The sequence below is a fragment of the Nyctereutes procyonoides genome, unplaced genomic scaffold (assembly GCF_905146905.1).
Source record: "Nyctereutes procyonoides isolate TBG_1078 unplaced genomic scaffold, NYPRO_anot_genome, whole genome shotgun sequence".
Classification (NCBI taxonomy): domain Eukaryota; kingdom Metazoa; phylum Chordata; class Mammalia; order Carnivora; family Canidae; genus Nyctereutes; species Nyctereutes procyonoides.
In genome coordinates this window covers 24,158,692-24,177,324 of record NW_026575024.1, presented here as the reverse complement: position 1 = coordinate 24,177,324, position 18,633 = coordinate 24,158,692, and the positions used below count along the sequence as shown (strand labels likewise).

General features: G+C 36.9%; 1 protein-coding gene across 1 annotated transcript in view; it reads right to left on the bottom strand.

Moving 5' to 3' along the window:
* PIGU (phosphatidylinositol glycan anchor biosynthesis class U) overlaps positions 1-18,633 on the bottom strand; it is a 95,952-nt gene that overhangs the window by 68,137 nt on the left and 9,182 nt on the right. The window contains exon 2 of the mRNA XM_055305292.1: positions 12,375-12,439. Coding sequence (XP_055161267.1) covers positions 12,375-12,439 — 65 coding nt within the window. The remainder of the gene's footprint in view (positions 1-12,374; positions 12,440-18,633) is intronic.

The following is an 18,633-nucleotide window of genomic DNA, read 5'->3' as shown; positions in this document are numbered from 1 at the left end:
ATAAATAAATAAATGAAATATTTTTTTAAAAACCTCTGATTTTCACTGAGATTTCTTCTTTGAGAAATGTATACTGTATAATTTCCAATTATTTTAAGTTTTCTTTTTATATTTTTATAATTTATTTCTAGCTTAATTCTACTGTGGTCTTAGGAAATACTCTATCATTTCAATAATTTAAAATGTGTTGTGACTTGCTTTATGGTCCACTATATGGTCAATTTTGGTAAATATTCCATGTACACTGGAAAAGAAAAGAATGTACATACTAATACTTCTGGGTGCAGCATTCTATACATAACACTTAGGTTAAGTATGTTAATAATTTGTTCAAATCTTCTATATCCTTACTGATTTCTTTTGTCTGTTAGTTGTATCAGGTGATTGACAGAAGTATATTAAAAACCTCCGGGGATCCCTGGGTGGCGCAGCGGTTTGGTGCCTGCCTTTGGCCCAGGGCACAATCCTGGAAACCCGGGATCGAATCCCACGTCGGGCTCCCGATACATGGAGCCTGCTTCTCCCTCTGCCTGTGTCTCTGCCTCTCTGTCTCTGTGACTATCATAAATTAAAATAAAAATAAAAATTAAAAAAAGATGAAGATCGAATCAAAGCGTTTTTAAAAAATAATAATAAAATAAAAATAAATAAATAAATAAAAACCTCCATGACTGGATTTATCTACTTCTCTTTTTAGTTATGTCATTTCTGCCTTATATATTTTGGAGCTATGTAGTTAGATATATTTACATGTAGAATTACTGTATCTTCTGGGTAAACTCTTATATTTATCATTATAAAATAATCCTCTTTACCTCTCATAATGTTTACTGCCTTAAAGTCTTCTTTTTCCGATGTCTGTATATCTACATCAGCTTCTTTGGGTTAATGTTTGCTCGATATATCTTTTCCTATATATTTACACTCTACTTTTTTTTTTTTAACACTCTACTTTTTTGTATGTCCTCATGTTTCTTAAAAGCAGCAAATTATTTTCTTTAATCTGACAACTGTTATCTTTTAGTTTTTTTAGTCTATTTACATTTAATATAATTACTGATGTATTTGTATTTACCATCTTACTATTTTCCATTTGTCCCATTTTCTCTTTCTTGCTTGCTTCTGCATTATTTTTTATTATTCCATTTTCTCCTCTACTAGCTTATTGATTATACACTTAGCTACCATTCTTTCAGTGATTAACCCACAAATTATGGAATAGGTCTTCGACTTTAATTAGTATGTAATATAAATGACTACTTTTACTACCTTATAGATCATATAAGGATCTTTGAATACCTTAAATCCATATAGCTACTCTCAACCTTTTCTGCTACTGGTGCTAAAGCTTTAATTCTACATGTATTTTAAACCCATAAAGCATTATTATTGTTTTATACAGCCAATATTTATTTAGATTTACCCACATATCTACCTTTTTCACTGTTACTTATTCCTTCTTATATTCCATGATGCTGTTGAAGACCATAATCCTGCCTTTTTATAATTTTTTAAATGCTAGAAACAAATTCTGTCAGTTTTTATTTGCTTGCAAATGTCTTTACCTTCATCTCTGAGAGATAATGTCTCCTTTGGCTGCTTGAAATTTGTCCTTGATTTTGAGCAGTTTTGTTAAAATGTATGTTTTTCTTTGAATTTATCCTGCTTGGGTTTATAGAGCTTCTTGAATTGAAATATTTCATAAATTTTGAAAAACTTTTCCACTACTAATCTCTTCCAATATTGTTTCTGCCTCATTTTGTCTCTTCTCCCATGGAGCTCCATTTATATGTATGTTAAACCTTTTTACTATATCTCATAGATCTCTTTTTTTTTCTGTTTTCTATCCTTTTCTCTCCAAGCTTTAGTCTAGGTATTTTATATAGATCTATCTTCCAGATCACAAATCCTCCTTTAGCTTTGTTTAATCTGCTGTTAAATTTGCCTACTGCATTCTTAATTTGCTATTATGCTTCTCAGTTCTAGAATTTCCATTTGATTCATTATTATATATTCCAGTTCCCAGAAATAAATTCTCTACCTTGGACTTATTTTTTGTGCACATTAATCATTGGCCATTGTTATTTTAGAGTCCAAGTTTGATAACTCCAGTATTTGAATTACCTGTGAATCTTTAGTGCCTATTTTTTTCTGTCCCTATGCTTGGTAACTTTTGAATGAATGATGGACATTGTAGAGGTCCTATATGAGGTGTTTTCCTCCAGAAAGGATTTCTTCAAACTTCTGGCAAGCAATTAAAACAGAACTGCATCACCTTAATCTAATTAGAGTTAGCTAATTAAGCTGAATTTAGTTTTTGTTAAGACTAGTCTATATGTGGTCTACCCTTATTCCTCCATTCAGTGTAGTCCTTCAGAGGACCCAACTGGAAGCCAAGACCTGGGCACCTGGGTGGCTCAGTGGCTGAGCATCTGCCATTGGCTCAGGTCGTGATCCCAGGGTCCTGGGATCGAGTCCCACATCAGGCTCCCCACAGGGAGCCTGCTTCCGTGGGGAGCCTGCTTCTCCCTCTGCCTATGTCTCTGCCCCTCTCTCTCTGTCTCTCATGAATAAAGAAATAAAATCTTAGAAGAAGCAGAAGGAGGAGGAGGAAGAAGAAGGAGGGGGAGGAGGAGGAAGAGGAGGAGAAACAGAAGAAGCAGCAGCCACCACCGCTGCCAAACCTTTACCAGAGCCCTGCCACTTTGGTTGGCCACGCACTTGAATTTGTAGTTCTCTAGCACTGTGAGACTGACAATAGCTCTGCTTAGCTCCTTAGCCTCTTAACCATCAATTTCCGTTCTTTGTCTGCTCTCAGCCTGTGGCACTTACATATTGATAAATGCATTAAGGAGAAAGCAGTACAGACTCTCAGTCTCACATTTGGTACCTTCCTCTCTAGGATCTCAGTCCCTCAATCCTGGCTATCTTGATACTTTCCAATACCATAAAACAGATAGCAGGAGAGTTGGCCTACTGAGATAGGCCAGTTCACCAATCTACCAGAACCAGAAGAATAGTACATGACTTGGTTTTAGTGAGCCCTTGCTGGTGACTCAGGAGCACCTCTGACAACCACATGCAAAAATGTGTCCTATAATATTGCAAAGGTCACTACAGGCTTTTTAGGGACAGCAAGTGAGTGTGGTAGAAAGAACAAGGATTTGGGATCAAACTCAGGTTTAAAGCAAGGTTCCATGTGTTGACCTTTTCTCTCTCTAAGCCTTAGAGTCCTCATTTATAAAATAAGAATATGACCTATTTCACAAAGTTCTTGGGAGGAGTAAGTGGTAATGGGCACAAAGTGTTTAGCACAGTGTCCAACACACATACAGTAAACGTCAGTATGTTAGCTGAGATCAACTTGTTACCTCTTGTTTTTTCTTTTTTTTTTTAAGATTTAATTTATTTATTCATGAGAGACACACACACAGAGAGAGAGAGAGAGAGAGAGAGAGAGAGAGAGGCAGAGACCCAGGCAGAGGGAGAAGTAGGCTCCATGCAGGGAGCCCGATGTGGGACTTGATCCTGGGTCTCCAGGATCAGGCCCTGGGTTGAAGGCGGCGCTAAACCACTGAGCCACCCAGGCTGCCCCAACCTCCTGTTTTAAAAAAAAAAACAAAAAACAAAAACAAAAACAAAGGCATCAACTTTGCCTTTCAAAGTTCTAAAAGAATTAAACTTTTTACAACTATCTACTAATGGATTCTTTTTGCATTTATCTTTGTTAGTAAGAAGTAGTAACTTGATATTTAGATTACCAATAACATGCTTTCAAAGTGTTTTGATGCTTTAGATAGTTTAGAATGGGATGAAGTAGGTCTCCGAAATTACAAAAAAAATAGTTCTCAAAAAGCCTATCAGCAAATGGGCTGGTTTCCATAATGAGCTAACAGGTACATAGTAGTTAGTTTAATTATATATATTATTATAGAGAAGTATACAGTCAATATAATTTGTCTTCATGCTGTTTCCTTGTCGGTGACCATTCCCAATCAGGGTAGAGTAAATATGAATGAACTCACAATTTTACAATCAGTACTTGGCTAACCACAGAAAATAGAAACATCTGCCGAAGATAGTCATAGAATCTAACATGGTTGCCAAATTCTCTTTTTCTCTGTGCAGATTTTTCTTCTCCACTTTTACATTTCCCTAAGAACTAGATAATAAAACTGCCTGTAGACTAGAAAAGAAAAAAAAAGCAAAGCAACGATGAACTTTATCTTCCAAAGTGTTCTTTTCACTTGGGTTTGACATAATTTTTTTTTTTATTTTTTTAATTTACGATAGTCAACAGAGACAGAGAGAGACAGAGAGAGAGGCAGAGACACAGGCAGAGGGAGAAGCAGGCTCCATGCACCGGGAGCCTGACGTGGGATTCGATCCCGGGTCTCCAGGATCGTGCCCTGGGCCAAAGGCAGGCGCCAAACCGCTGCGCCACCCAGGGATCCCCGGGTTTGACATAATTTTATTTATTTATGTTTTATTACTTAAAGAAACTGTATTGAAATATAGATATCTCTATATTTATGAACACTGAGCTTACAGGCAAATTAACTCATAATCAGGAAAGAAGCAAGGGACTCTGACTTTGAGGTCATCCCCACTATGTTTGGTGTAAGCAATTGTTCAGTGGTAAAGGGGTTATTTTACACAAGTATAGAGTTAACAAGGCTTCTTGTAGTTAGAAATTACTATCTCATACCATTATCCCCTTTTATTTACACTTAAAAACACCCAACCATATACTGGTGAAGAGTAAGAATGCATTTTATCACAGAAACATTTTAAATAATGGTTATATGACTAGATATGGCTCTTCCATTCATTTGTTTGACATATTTTTTTCTGAAAAGGACTATTTCACATCTTGCCCTATCCTCAACCTTCAGCTTTGCTCCCCACTTGTCACTTCCAAATGACAACCTCATTTATTTTACTGAGAAAAGCAATTAAATGAGAACCACCTTATTTTCCCACTATCCAGTTAACCAACTTCCTGTATCTATACCTATATTCCCTATCACCCATTAACAATGAACAAACTTCCTTTCCTCTTAGCTGAAGTAAAATCCTCCCCTTATGAACTGTATCCCTTTTCTTCTTGCCTCCTCAAAGATACTGCTCATTCAATTATCCTTTCTTACAACATCAATTCTCTATCCACAGGATTATTCCCATCAGCAACTAAATATGCAGATTCTCTTGGTTTTTTGGTATTTTATTTTCTTAAATTTTGATAGTTTTTACATGTTATTTTTTTTAATATTGTATTTAAATTAAACTTAGCTAATACATCGTGTATTATTAGTTTCAGGGATAGAATTTAGTGATCCACAAGTTGCAGTGCTCATTACATCAAGTGCCCTCCTTAATGCCCATCACCCAATTACTCCATCTCTCTAACCACCACCCTTTCAGGAACCCTCAGTTTGTTTCCTATACTTGAGTCTCTTATGATTTGTCCCCCTCTGTTTTTATTTTTCTTCCTGTTTTTTAAGTAGGCTCTAAAAAACAGAGCCTACTGACTGAGCTAGCCAGGTTCTCCCACATAAGTTTTTTTCATTAAAGTGTAGTTGACACAGTGTTACAATAGTTTCAGGTGTACAACACAGTGATTCAACAAGTTTATACATTATGCTATGTTTCCCCCAAGTGTGGCTATCATGTCACCATACAATGCTACTACAATACCACTGACTATATTTCCTATGCTGTACCTTTTATTCCTTAACTGAAAGCCTGTATCTCCCACTCCCTTTCACCTATTTTGTCCACCTCCACACCCCCTTCCACTCTGGTAACTATCAGTTTGTTCTCTGTATTTATGAGTCTGTTTCTCCTTTCTGTTTGCTTATTCACTTGTTATTCTTTCTTTCTATCTATCTATCTATCTATCTATCTATCTATCATCTATCTATCTAAAGCAGGCTTTCTATTTATTTATTTAAAGTAGGCTCCATGCCAACCATGGAGCCCAACTTCGAGCTTGAACTCACGATCAAGAGTCAGACACTTAACCAAATGAGCAACCTAGGCGCCCCCTGCTTTGTTTTTTTGGATTCCACATATAAGTGAAAACATATGATATTTGCCTTTCTCTGCCTGACTTATTTCACTTAGCACAATGCCCTCTAGGTCCATCCATGTTGTTGCAAATACCAAGATCTCATTCTTTTTTAATGGCTGAATAATATTCTACTGTGTGTGTATGTATGGGTAGGTTTGAGTGTGCACATGTCCATTTAACTATCCCTGGACACTTGGGTTGCTTCCATATCATGGCTATGCTGTGATAAATATAGGGCAGATTCTCATATTTAAAACGTCTTTCCAGGGTTCCTAGGTGGCTCAGTCGGTTGGCTGTCTGCCTCTGGTTCAGGTCATGATCTTGGGGCCCTGGGATTCAGCCCCAAGTAGGGTTTCCTGCTGGGAGAAGGTCTGCTTCTTCCTCTCCCTCTGCCCCTCCCCTCACTGCTCATGTGCTCTCTTTCTCAAATAAATAAAATCTTTTAAAAAATAATAAAAAATAAAATGTCTTTCCTATACATCTGCCTTCAGCTTCTATACCATTTCCTTGATCTTCCTTTAGAGCCAAACTCCTCATAAAGGTTGTCTATTCTCTGTCTTATCAAAACAGAAAAGTCCAAGATATAAGCCACAGGGTCTTTTATAACCTAATCTAGGAAATGACATACCATCATTTCTGCCATATTTTACTGGTCACATGAGCCAACTCTGGTACAATGCAAAAGAGGACTACAAGTGTGAATACCAGGAGTTAGAAATTTTTGGGAGCCATCATGGAAGCTGGCTATCACACCAGGTGATCACAATAAGCCCATTTTCAAGTATCATCTATAGATTGACAGATCCCAATTTTATATCTCCAGCCTGAACCTCTCAAGTTTCACATTTGTACAGCCAATTGGCTTAACATTTGGATGTCTTTATACTTAATATAAGTATAAGCCAATATAACAATTGGCTTAACATTTGGATGTCTTTATACTTAATATGGTGAAATCTGAACTCTTATTTCCCACCCCATTAAAACCTGCTCTTCCCTCAGTATGCCTTATCTCACTAAATAATATCACCATTCACTCAGTTGTTCAGGACAAGAACGTACTATCTTTGAATCATATCTTTGAATTCTCTCTTGCTTTCATATCTCATATAAAATCTATTAATAGGTCTAATTCTAAAAATATGACTAAAATCTAATTACTTTTTAAAAAGTATTTTTTTTATTTATTCATTAGAGACACCCACAGAGAGAGGCAGAGACATAGGCAGAGGGAGAAGCAGGCTCCATGCAGGGAGCCTGATATGGGACTTGATCCCAGGACTCCAGGATCACACCCCGAGCCGAAGGCAGACACCCAATCACTGAGCCACCCAGGCGTCCCTCTAATTACTTCTTAATTTTATTTTTAATTGTTTTTATAACTATAAGTTTATTTATTTATTCATGAGAGACAGAGAGAGAGGAAGAGACACAGGCAGAGGGAGAAGCAGGCTCCCTGCAGGGAGCCCAATGTGGGACTCGATCCCAGGACCCTGAGGTCACGCCCTGGGCCAAAGGCGGTGCTAAACTGCTGAGCCACCCCAGCTACCCTAAGTACTTTTTTAAAGAATCTAATCACTTTTCACCATCTTTGTTGTTACCACACTATTATAAGCCACCATCATCTTGCTTAGATTACTGCCTAAGCATCCATCCTAATCTTTTTCCCTGCTTTACCTCTTGCCCCTACAGTCAATTCCCCTCACAGTATCCACAGCAGTGTTTCTTAAATGTAAAATAAATATAATCACTTCTCTCCTGGTTTAAAAGTCTCCATTTTCTCAGCATAGTAAAAACAAAATCCAGTTGCTACTGTGGGCCACCAGGGCTGGTAAAGGATCCCAAGATGGCTGAGCAAAAACTTGTTCTAACAGGCATTTAGGGGCACCTGGTAAAACATGCGACTCCTGATCTTGAGGTTATGAGCTCAAGTCCCATGCTGGATGTATGGATGCAGAGACTACTTAAAATCTTTTAAATCAATCAATCAATCAATCAATAAAAATAAAAATGAAAGGCATTTACTGAGTAATCCTTAGGGAGATCATAACCGAAGACCAAAAGACCACTGTTAACTTCCTAAAGTCCTGGAATGAGACCCTTACCACCAAGCTGGCTACTCTACCTAAGAATCTACCTGCTATCAATTAGACTTACACATGGCCAGTGTGGTAAAGGCTGGCTTGGCAAATGACTTTGAGAAGTTAAATGATCTTCCTATTCCAGGATGCTGACGAAAAAAGATGTAAAAAGTTGTGCTGAGTTTTGGTCTCTCTCCAGGAATGAGGAATATGATAGAGCTGGAGAAGATGAAGAACATAATTCCATTTGATCAAATGACCATTGAGGATTTGAACGAAGTCTTCCTAGAAACTAAATCAGACAAGACGTATCCTAACTGGGCTCACCAGCCAATTGAGAATTTATAAACTTGAGTCTGGGAAGAAGCTCTTACCTTCATATTATAAATTCTAGACATTAAAAATAATTATATTAAAAATAGATAATCTGAACTACCATGTCTATAAAAACTGCTACATAATCTGACTCCTAACTTCTCACAACTTGTCTTTAATATTTTCCTCTTTGCTCATTCTGCCTTAGCAACACTTGCCTTCTTCTCACAAATGCCAACCACATTCCCAAATCAGGGAAGTCATCATATATGGCTTGTTAACTTCATTTAGATCACTTATTCAAATTTCACTTCCTTGGAGTGTCTTCCTTGAACACACTATAAAATACGGACACATACATGACCATCACTCTTTATCCCTGTACTCAGTTTTATTTTTCTACATGTACTTATTTATGATTTAACTGAAATCCCACTTTTTCTTTTTTTTTCTTTTTTTGGATTTTATTTACTTAGTCATGAGAGACAGAGAGAGAGAGAGAGAGAGAGAGAAGCAGGCTCCACGCAGGGAGCCCGATATGGGACTCGATCCCAGGTCTCCAGGATCGGGCCCCGGGCTGAAGGCGGCACTAAATCCCTGAGCCACCCGGGCTGCCCCCACTTTTTCTTAACTTCAGCCTTATAGAAGTATAATGAGTATAAAATAAACTGCACATATTTAAAGTACATAATTTGATAAGTTTTGACCTATGTATACACTCATGAAAAGTCAACCAAGATACTGAATATATATCCTTGTTCCCAAATGTTTATCAATTTTATTGTTCATCTCAAAGAACTAATTGTGTTTTAGTGTTTTTTGCTATTGTGTTCATTTTGTTTGTTTCCACTCAGATCTCATTTCTTTTATTCTGCTTAGTTTGAGGTAAATTTATCTTCTTTTTCTAGTTTCTCAAGGTAGAAACGGGGGTCATCAATTTGAGACCTTTCTTCTTTTCCAATAGAAGCATATAGCACTATATATTTCCCCCAAGTACTGCTTAGTGACATCCCACATATTTTGATTGGTTGTCCTTTCATTTTCATTCAGTTCAATATACTAATTTCCCTTCTGATTTCTTCTTTGATCCATGGGTTATTGAGGAGCATGTTACTTAGTTTCCAAATAATTGGGGATTTTTCAGACATCTTCCTGATATTAATTTTTTATTTAATTCCATTGAGGTCAGAGAATATACTTTGTATGATTTTTAAATTCATTGGGCCTTGTTTTACGACCCAGAATATGGTCTATCTTGTACATGTTCCATGTACACTTGAAAAGATTATGTATTTTGCTATTGTTGAATAGAATATTCTATAAATGTCAATGAGGTCAAGTTGGTTGACATCCTATTCAAGGCTTCCACATTCTTGTTGATTTTCTGTCTGTTTATCATATTAATCCTTTAGAGAGGGATACTGAAATCTCTGACTATAATTGTGGATTCATCTATTTCTCCAGCGGTTCTGTCACTCTTTATGTATTCTGAAACTCTGATATCAGGTACATAAACATTAGGATTGTTATGTTCTCTTGATGAATTGAATAATATTATGAAATAACCATCTTTATGGTGATATTCTTTGCTCTGAAATCTGTTTCCTTTTTACTATTTACTATTTGTTGCTCTCAGAAATAAATACCATGAGGCCAAGGACTGCATCTTGTTTTGTATCCCTAGCATCTAGCAGGGTAGCTGGCATTGGGTATGTAGTTAACAAAACTTTATTAAGAGAAAAGAAGAAAGGGAGGGATTGGAATACATATATGGGTTTAGAGTCAGGCACTAGGAATACTGAGTGAAAAGTTGCCAGTACTTGTTCTGAGGAATATATGTCATGATATGTAAAACAAGTTTTGAGGCAATTTCAAGAGTAATATATGAACCACTAAAAGTATAAGCACAAGATGCTTTGGAAGATGTTCAGGAAGAACAACTAATCAGTCTAGGTGATGAGGAATGGCTTCTAGAAGGAGGTAAAATCTAAGTTAATATCTAAATAATAGAGCCAATCACAGACAGAGGGAAAAATAGCCCTCCATAAAGGGACAACAAAATGAGCAAAAGCACATAGGTAAGAGAGATTATAGTATTGGGGCATAATGGAAATATGTTAGAACTCTCTCAAGGGGTTCCTATTCTGTCTAGAAAACATACTGCCCAACGACTACCGCACACCAAGCCCTCTTGGCTAGTGGACTATGCTTTCATATGCCCACACACATCTGCTCCCAATAACTGAATTGTGTGCTTATTAAGAGTCTTAAATTGTCCCTGTTTCTGCTAGTTCTTATTATTGTGGTTCAATTAGATACTAATACAAAACTAATGAAATAAGAATGCAAAAGCTGGGATCCCTGGGTGGCGCAGCGGTTTAGCGCCTGCCTTTGGCCCAGGGCGCGATCCTGGCGACCCGGGATCGAATCCCACATCGGGCTCCCGGTGCATGGAGCCTGCTTCTCCCTCTGCCTGTGCCTCTGCCTCTCTCTCTCTCGCTGTGACTATCATAAATAAATTAATTAATTAATTAAAAAAATTAAAAAAAAAAAAAGAATGCAAAAGCTAGTTGTTATCTCCATGAGAACCAGGCTGAATGCTTTCAGAAAACTAGACAGAAGAACAAAAAAAAAAAAAAAAAAGGAAAAGAAAGAAAAAAAGTTGTTCTCAAAGTAGGTGTGAAGGAGACAATTGTAAAAATGAGGGGTTAAAAAATAAATAAATAAATAATGAGGGGCTAAGAATTCAAATTAGAAGACTTCTACTTTAAAACGATATAGCCAATAGTAATGGGGCGGGGAAAAAATTTAAAAAAAAAATAATGGGGAAGGGAGAGTGGAAAGAAATGTGGTTAGGGCAGCCCCGATGGCCCAGCAGTTTAGTGCCGCCTTGAGCCCAAGGTGTGATCCTGGAGACCTGGGATCGAGTCCCACGGGCCTCCCTGCATGGAGCCTCCTTCTCCCTCTGCCTGTGTCTCTGCCTCTTTCTCTCTCTTTCTCTGTGTCTGTCATGAATAAATAAATAAAATCTTAAAAAAAAAAAAAAAGAAATGTGGTTAATGTAAGCAGGACCCACAGGGCTTTGTATGCCACTGTCTGGTTTTTATCTTGGATTCAGTGGTGAGCAAAGGTACTAAGCAGGACACTAACAACATTCAGATTCACATTTCAGAAAGATGACTCTGGCTGCAGAATAAAAAGTAAAGGAGCAAGACTGAATGGAGAAAGCCTTGTCAGGAAGCTGTTGCAGGAACCCAAGCAAGAGATGATGGTGACCTAAGAATGATTTTACTGTTTTAAGAACTAATGTTATGGGTTAAATAGGTTCTTGTGGGCTTTCTAAGAAACCAGCATTGTTGGGCAGCCTGGGTGGCTCAGTGGTTTAGCACCGCCTTCAGCCCAGGGTGTGATCCCGGAGACCTGGGATCGAGTCCCGAGTCAGGCTCTCTGCATAGAGCCTGCTTTTCCCTCTGCCTGTGTCTCTGCCCCTCTCTGTCTCTCTGTGTCTCATGAATAAATAAAATCTTTAAAAAAATAAAAGAAAAAAAACCAGCATTGCTGACACAGTTTTCATGAGAAAGCATGTTCCAAAAAACCAATTACATGACAATTAGCGTACAACGTATTTGTGAACTGGGAACTTTTTACAATTTATTTGCCAATAAAAATGGTAACTTCTACAGAAGTCTCATCTGCTTTCCCAAATTACAATCTTAATCTGGATCAGTTCCACTGCAATTGTGAAATCTCCTTCCTATGCAGAGGACATCTAAAAAAGGTCTGTTTCTAAACATGATTTTCAAAAATAGATCTTTTCAAATATTTGTACAAAACAGAGGTTAGACTTTGGTATTTGTGACTATAAACTACTCTTAATACTCAGAAAAGAAAACAAGAACACTTACTTCATGAAATACTGCTCCAGAATACGGAGATACTCCCAAGTCCAACAGTGAGAGGCCTTCAACCACTGAAAAGTAAAAACATCCAAGTTCACTCTTACTTCAGAGACATATGCAGATGGCCAAAGACCAAAGAGTTAGATACTCCCAGGAACAAGAAGGGCCTCGCGGTATGTCCAACCCCCTTTACTTCATTCCCAGCAAGTGGCTGTAAACCTTGAACACTTCAGATGATGTGGAACTTTTTTCCATAAAGAGCATTCCTTTCCACTGTGGGGCAACTCTCAGGAGAAAGTTTTACGTTAAACTATGACCTTTCTCTGATTTCCTTGTAATTTGTACCCACTCTAAAAAGTGTTTCCTTGGGATCCCTGGGTGGCGCAGCGGTTTAGCGCCTGCCTTTGGCCCAGGGCATGATCCTGGAGACCCGGGATCGAATCCCACGTCGGGCTCCCGGTGCATGGAGCCTGCTTCTCCCTCTGCCTGTGTCTCTGCTTCTCTATCTGTGTGACTATCATAAATAAATAAAAATTTAAAAAATATATTAAAAAAAACTTTTTAAAAAATAAATAAAAAAATAAAAAGTGTTTCCTTTATGTATACTTTGCTCTATTCCCCAAAATATGACAACAAATTAGAAGCTGGTGAGAAATGCTGTTCCTATTGTGGGGAAATGGGCAGTCACTTCTATGTGCTGCATATTTGACTGTTGTGTATTAACTTTTCTACATGGAAATATGTACTTTTAAAGTATATGTCTTTTGACACTGAAATGATTGTTCTTACAACAATTTATCCTAGGGAAATAACTGTATGTTTATTACAGTGCTCAGAGGACTGAAAAATAAAAAATAATACCAATTTCCATTAATAGAGATTTACCTAAATGAATTATGATATGTATACATGTGTATGTATAGATACCTAGATAGAAACACTTTATAGTTAAAAATCATACTGTGATATAAATAACTGAATAAATAGATAAGTGGAAGAGAAAAGAAAGCTCTTTCTTACAGAGAATGATAAATATCAAATGTAGAAGGAAAGATGGAAATAGAAAATCACCAGTTGGCAGACCCCACAGTAATAATATTGAAAGACAAGATTGTCAAGGATCCTAAAATCAGTGAGTAAAAATATGAGAAACCATATTTGCAAGGGGAAAATAATTTTACGTGGACAAACTTGGCATTCACTACTTTAATTATGTGACCACAGTTAACATCACCAGCAATACGTTGAACAGTTCACACTATCAACATCAAGTACTTCCTGAAATGATTCACTGAGTAGGGAAAAAAACACTTCTGTGGTTCTTATGCCAAAAATGTGTATCCTTGACAAAAAAGCATAACTTCAATCTAATCATGAGAAAACACTAGGCAAACCCAAATCAAGAGACAAAATAACCGGATAGTGCTCTTTAAAAGTATTAAGGGGCGCCTGAGTGGCTCAACTGGTTGAGTCTGACTCTTGATTTTGGCTCAGGTCATGATCTCAGGGTCGTGGGATGGAGCCCCAGGTCCGGCTCTGTGCTCAGCAGGGAATCTGCTTGAGATCCTCTTTCCCTCCCCTCAATTTACTTATGCTCTCTAAAAGAAAGGAAGAGAAAAGAAAGAAAATATTAAGTCTGAGGAAGCTTCCCAGATTGGAAGATACTAAGGATACATAATAACTGAATGTAATGTGGGATCTTGGACTGAATCTTGGGCCACAAAAATCTTGGATCACATTAGTGGTACAACTGATAAAATTCTAATAATAGATGTTAATATTGTATGAATGTTAATCTTCTGGTTTAGGTCAGTGTAGTATGTGGGATGTTAACATTAGAAGACGCTGAGTGAAGGGTAAACAGGAATTCTTTGTACTATTTTTGCAAACTTTTGAAAATCTAAAATTATTTCAAAGTTAAGAGTTAAAATTAAAAGTTATATTACAGATAATCATTTACTGAATGAAAGATGTCCGTGAAATATTCTTCAATGAAAAGCAGGACATAACACAGCATGTCAATATGATCGAATTTTATTTAAATATTTATAAGCCTTAATCCATTTAACTGAGAGAAAATGAATATATGTATTCAATGAGAATATCTCAAAATAAGCATAAAACTTAGATATTAAAATTTTTAATATAGGGCAGCCCGGGTGGCTCAGCGGTTTAGCACTGCCTTCAGCCCAGGGTATGATCCTGGAGACCCGGGATCGAGTCCCACGTTGGGCTCCCTGCATGGAGTCTCCTTCTCCCTCTGCCTCTGTCTTTGCCTCTCTCTGTTTGTCTCTCATGAATAAATAAATAAAATCTTAAAAAAAATTTTTTTTTTAAAAATAGGGCAGCCCCTGTGGCCCAGCGGTTTAGTGCTGCCTTTAGCCCAGGGTGTAATCCTAGAGACCCGGGATCGAGTCCCACATTGGGCTCCCGGCGTGGAGCCTGCTTCTTCCTCTGCTTGTGTCTCTGCCTCTCTCTGTGTCTCTCATGAATAAATAAATAAAGTCTTTAAAAAAAATTTAAAATATAGCAACCATCTCTGCTGATAAGATTATAGAAAATATTTGGTTTCTTTTACCTTTTCTTCATTTTCTGAATCATTAGCAATGAGCATTAACTCAAAATTACTAGAAAGAAACAGGAAAAATTTAAGACACTGAGTGAAGGGTAAGAAGAAATATGAAAGGGACACACAGAAACTACAAAATGTATGAGCTTATATATGCCTACAATGTCTCAGAAGTACATGTAAGAAACTGGTCCCTCCAGGGAACACAAATGGGTGGTTAAGGGAAAGTGTGGAAAGGTGCCTTTTAATCATATAGTCTTCTGTACCTTTGATTTTTGAAACCTGTGACTGAATTACCAATTCAAAGATACACAAAACAAAACCAAAGCTACAAAGCCTATTTGAAGAAAAAAAAAAACTATATATTTATAATGAGTGGGTCTTAAATATGGCTTTAAACTTCATGGACCCACCCTAGAAAGAAACGCAATCAGTTACACAGTTACACATACTGGCTGTAAAATAAAACAAATGCTATTGCTCAAGACAGCTATAACCCATCCTTATAGAAGGACCAAAAAGAAACTTCCCCCAAGGAGCCACATAAAGAGGTTGCTGTGTAACACAATTATTAAACCCTTCACTAATAGCTTTACTGTAGACCCAAGGACATGATTCATCAGGCCACTTCACAGGGTAACTCCCCACTTAGCCAATAGCATCTGACCACAGAGCAGTAAAAGCAACTCAACAAAGGACCAAAAAGATGCTGTCCAGGGTCATCATTCTTCACTGGTTTAATTCAGAGGGAGATTCTTCAGTATGTAGCCAGAAGAACAAATTGTATACTTTCAGGCAGTTGTCCAAAACGTAATTTCTCTCAGATATGCCTTTGCTAGATATTGTACACCTATGAATTTGTTAATGTGTTCTCTGGCAAGTACCTGGAATACGGCTCTGCTATCTTCATGATTAAATATGATCTCATATTACTTAATAGATAATTGACCTGAGGGAAGAGTCAACCTCATGTAAAAAACATTAAAAAAAAAAAAAAAACTACCATTTACTACCACCATCTATAGCATTAAAAAGTATAGGAAGAGCATAAACTCAAAATATTTTCACTGGAATAAATTGATCTTTATGGTAAACTTTTTATAATGTCCATATTTTGGTGCACAAGATTGAAAACTTTGGAATGGTCTACAGTACATTTGGGAACATCTAAGTTATAGAGTAACAAAACCCTCTAGAATATAAAAGTGAATCTACTCCATGTATAAAAGAATAATCAGGGGCCCCAAATTCTAACATATATAACAAGGTCCCAATAATGTTTTGCTGGGAACATTTTAAAATACGTTTCATAAAATGCCTGTATGGGGGAAAAAACAAAATACTCATTTAAAAAAAAAAAAACCCAACAACACAAAGAACCCATAACTTTAAGCCATTCTTCTTCCTAGAGTACACCCCAAAATAACATCTGTGAAAAGTACACCAGAGAAATTAAATAAAATTTCTGATTCATGGAATTCTTATCCAACAACTAAATTTTCAGAATAGTTAACTATAAAAACTAATTAATTATTGCCAATTATTCTAAAATATAAGTTTTTTTTCAGCTAAAGTATCTCAACTTTTTTTTTTTTAAGATTTAAGTAATTTATTCATGAGAGACACCCAGAGAGAGGCAGAGACATAGGCAGAGGGAGAAGCAGGCTCCCTATGGGGAGCCCGATGTGGGACTCGATCCTAGGACCCTGGGATCACACCCTGAGCCGAAGGCAGACGCTCAACCACTGAGCCACCAACACGTCCTAAGTGTCTCAACTTCTTACGATTTTATTTTTAAGTAATCTCTATACCCAACATGGGGCTTGAACTTACAACCCCAAGATCAAGAGTCACATGCTCTACTGACTGAGCCAGCCAGGCACCCTAATAAAGTGTCTAAACTCTTAACTGATAAATTGAATGAAGCAAAAATTCTTATTTAGTTATCTTGATATATTTTTCCGATGGTTGATCATAAAAACATATCATTTAGCATAAGACAAACAGTGTCTTTAAGCTTCTCATATCAAGAAGGATATGCATTCAGATTGTTCAAAAGAAGTAGTATCCTTATATTTCTAGTCCAGAAGGCCCAAGATAGTGTCATTCCCATAGCAATGAACACACCTAGCATCCAGATCTTGCTTTCTAAATAACATCCAATAAAAGAAAGCAGGGCTTCTTGGAGGAGTGGTTGATTTCAGGACTGGATAAGCCTAAAGAAAGCATCTTGTGGTTCTGGAAAGTGTCCCAATGGCCAAAGATGGAACAATTTGAGCAAATTTATTTGTTACCAAAATAAAGATAACATAGATAATAATCCAGAGAATAAAATAAATACCTATGAATCCATACAGATATAAAATAAATGACGGAATAAATAAGGAAGAAGACTCTTCCTTACAGAAGAATCCCAATTCTAAATGAAGAGGGAATGAGGGAAATAGAAGAGTCACCATTAGAACACCATTGTAATAATTGATGCAGGCAAATCAACCCATAAGTGCAAAAAGTAGTGGGCAAAAACTTAATGAGAAACAAGATATTTACAGAGTCCCTACATATATCCCCCAAATATTTATGAATTAAAAAGGGATAGCAACTTTACAATAGAGAAACAAGACAGGTACTATCATAACCAAAGGATTAAGCATAACATTACCAGTAATAAGATCTTTCAATAAGATATATACCCAATCCAATACATTGAGGATCACTTCACTTCAGTGGGATTCTTCTCCAAAATCCATAAGCTCAATCTAACTATGAGAAAACATTAGACAAACTCAAACTGGGGAACATTATACAAAATACCTGACCAGTATGTTTCAAAAGTGTCAAGGTCATAAAAGACAATGAAGAGCTGAAAAACTCTCAACCATGGGAGAAGAACGATGAAACATACAACTAAATGCAATATGGCATCCTGAATCAGATGCTAGAACAAAAAGGAACAATGGGATAAAAGGTAAACTCTGAACAACTACAGTTTGTTCAACAGTATTATAACAATGTTATTCTCTTAATCTCCAAGACTGTACCTTGATTATGTAAGATGTAAACATTAAAGGAAGCCAGGTGAACAGTATATGAATCTCTCTGTACTCTCTTTGCAAATGTTTTGTAATTCTAAAATTATTTCAAGTAAAAAGCTAAAAAAAAAAAAGGTAGTATTATCCAGCGTCTGGATCCAGTGCCAACTTGCAGGAAATATAGAGGATGCAACAACATGTTAACTGTACCATGAATCTACAATCAGTAAAATCCAAACTATAGGAAACTCTGCAGGTCAGTCTGGGTTCTTCAACAATAAGAAAAAGATGGGATGGACGGAGACCTTAAAGATTAAGGGAGACCTAAAACACATATAAAAACTTTTGTTTAGGGACGCCTGGGTGGCTCAGCGGTTGAGCATCTGCCTTTGACCCAGTGCATGATCCTGGAGTCCCAGGATCGAGTCCCACATCAGGCTCCCTGCATGGAGCATGCTTCTCTCTCTGCCTGTCTCTGCCTCTCTGTGTGTCTCTCATGAATAAATGAATAAAATCTTAAAAACAAACAAAAAAAAACAACAACTTTTGTTTAGGGGCAAGACTAAGCTGTAGTGACTAGGGACACTCACTTGAGCAATAAAACAAAAAGAATGCAAAGATGTCATGACTATAATATAAAAGTCTGGATAATAGTTACTTAATG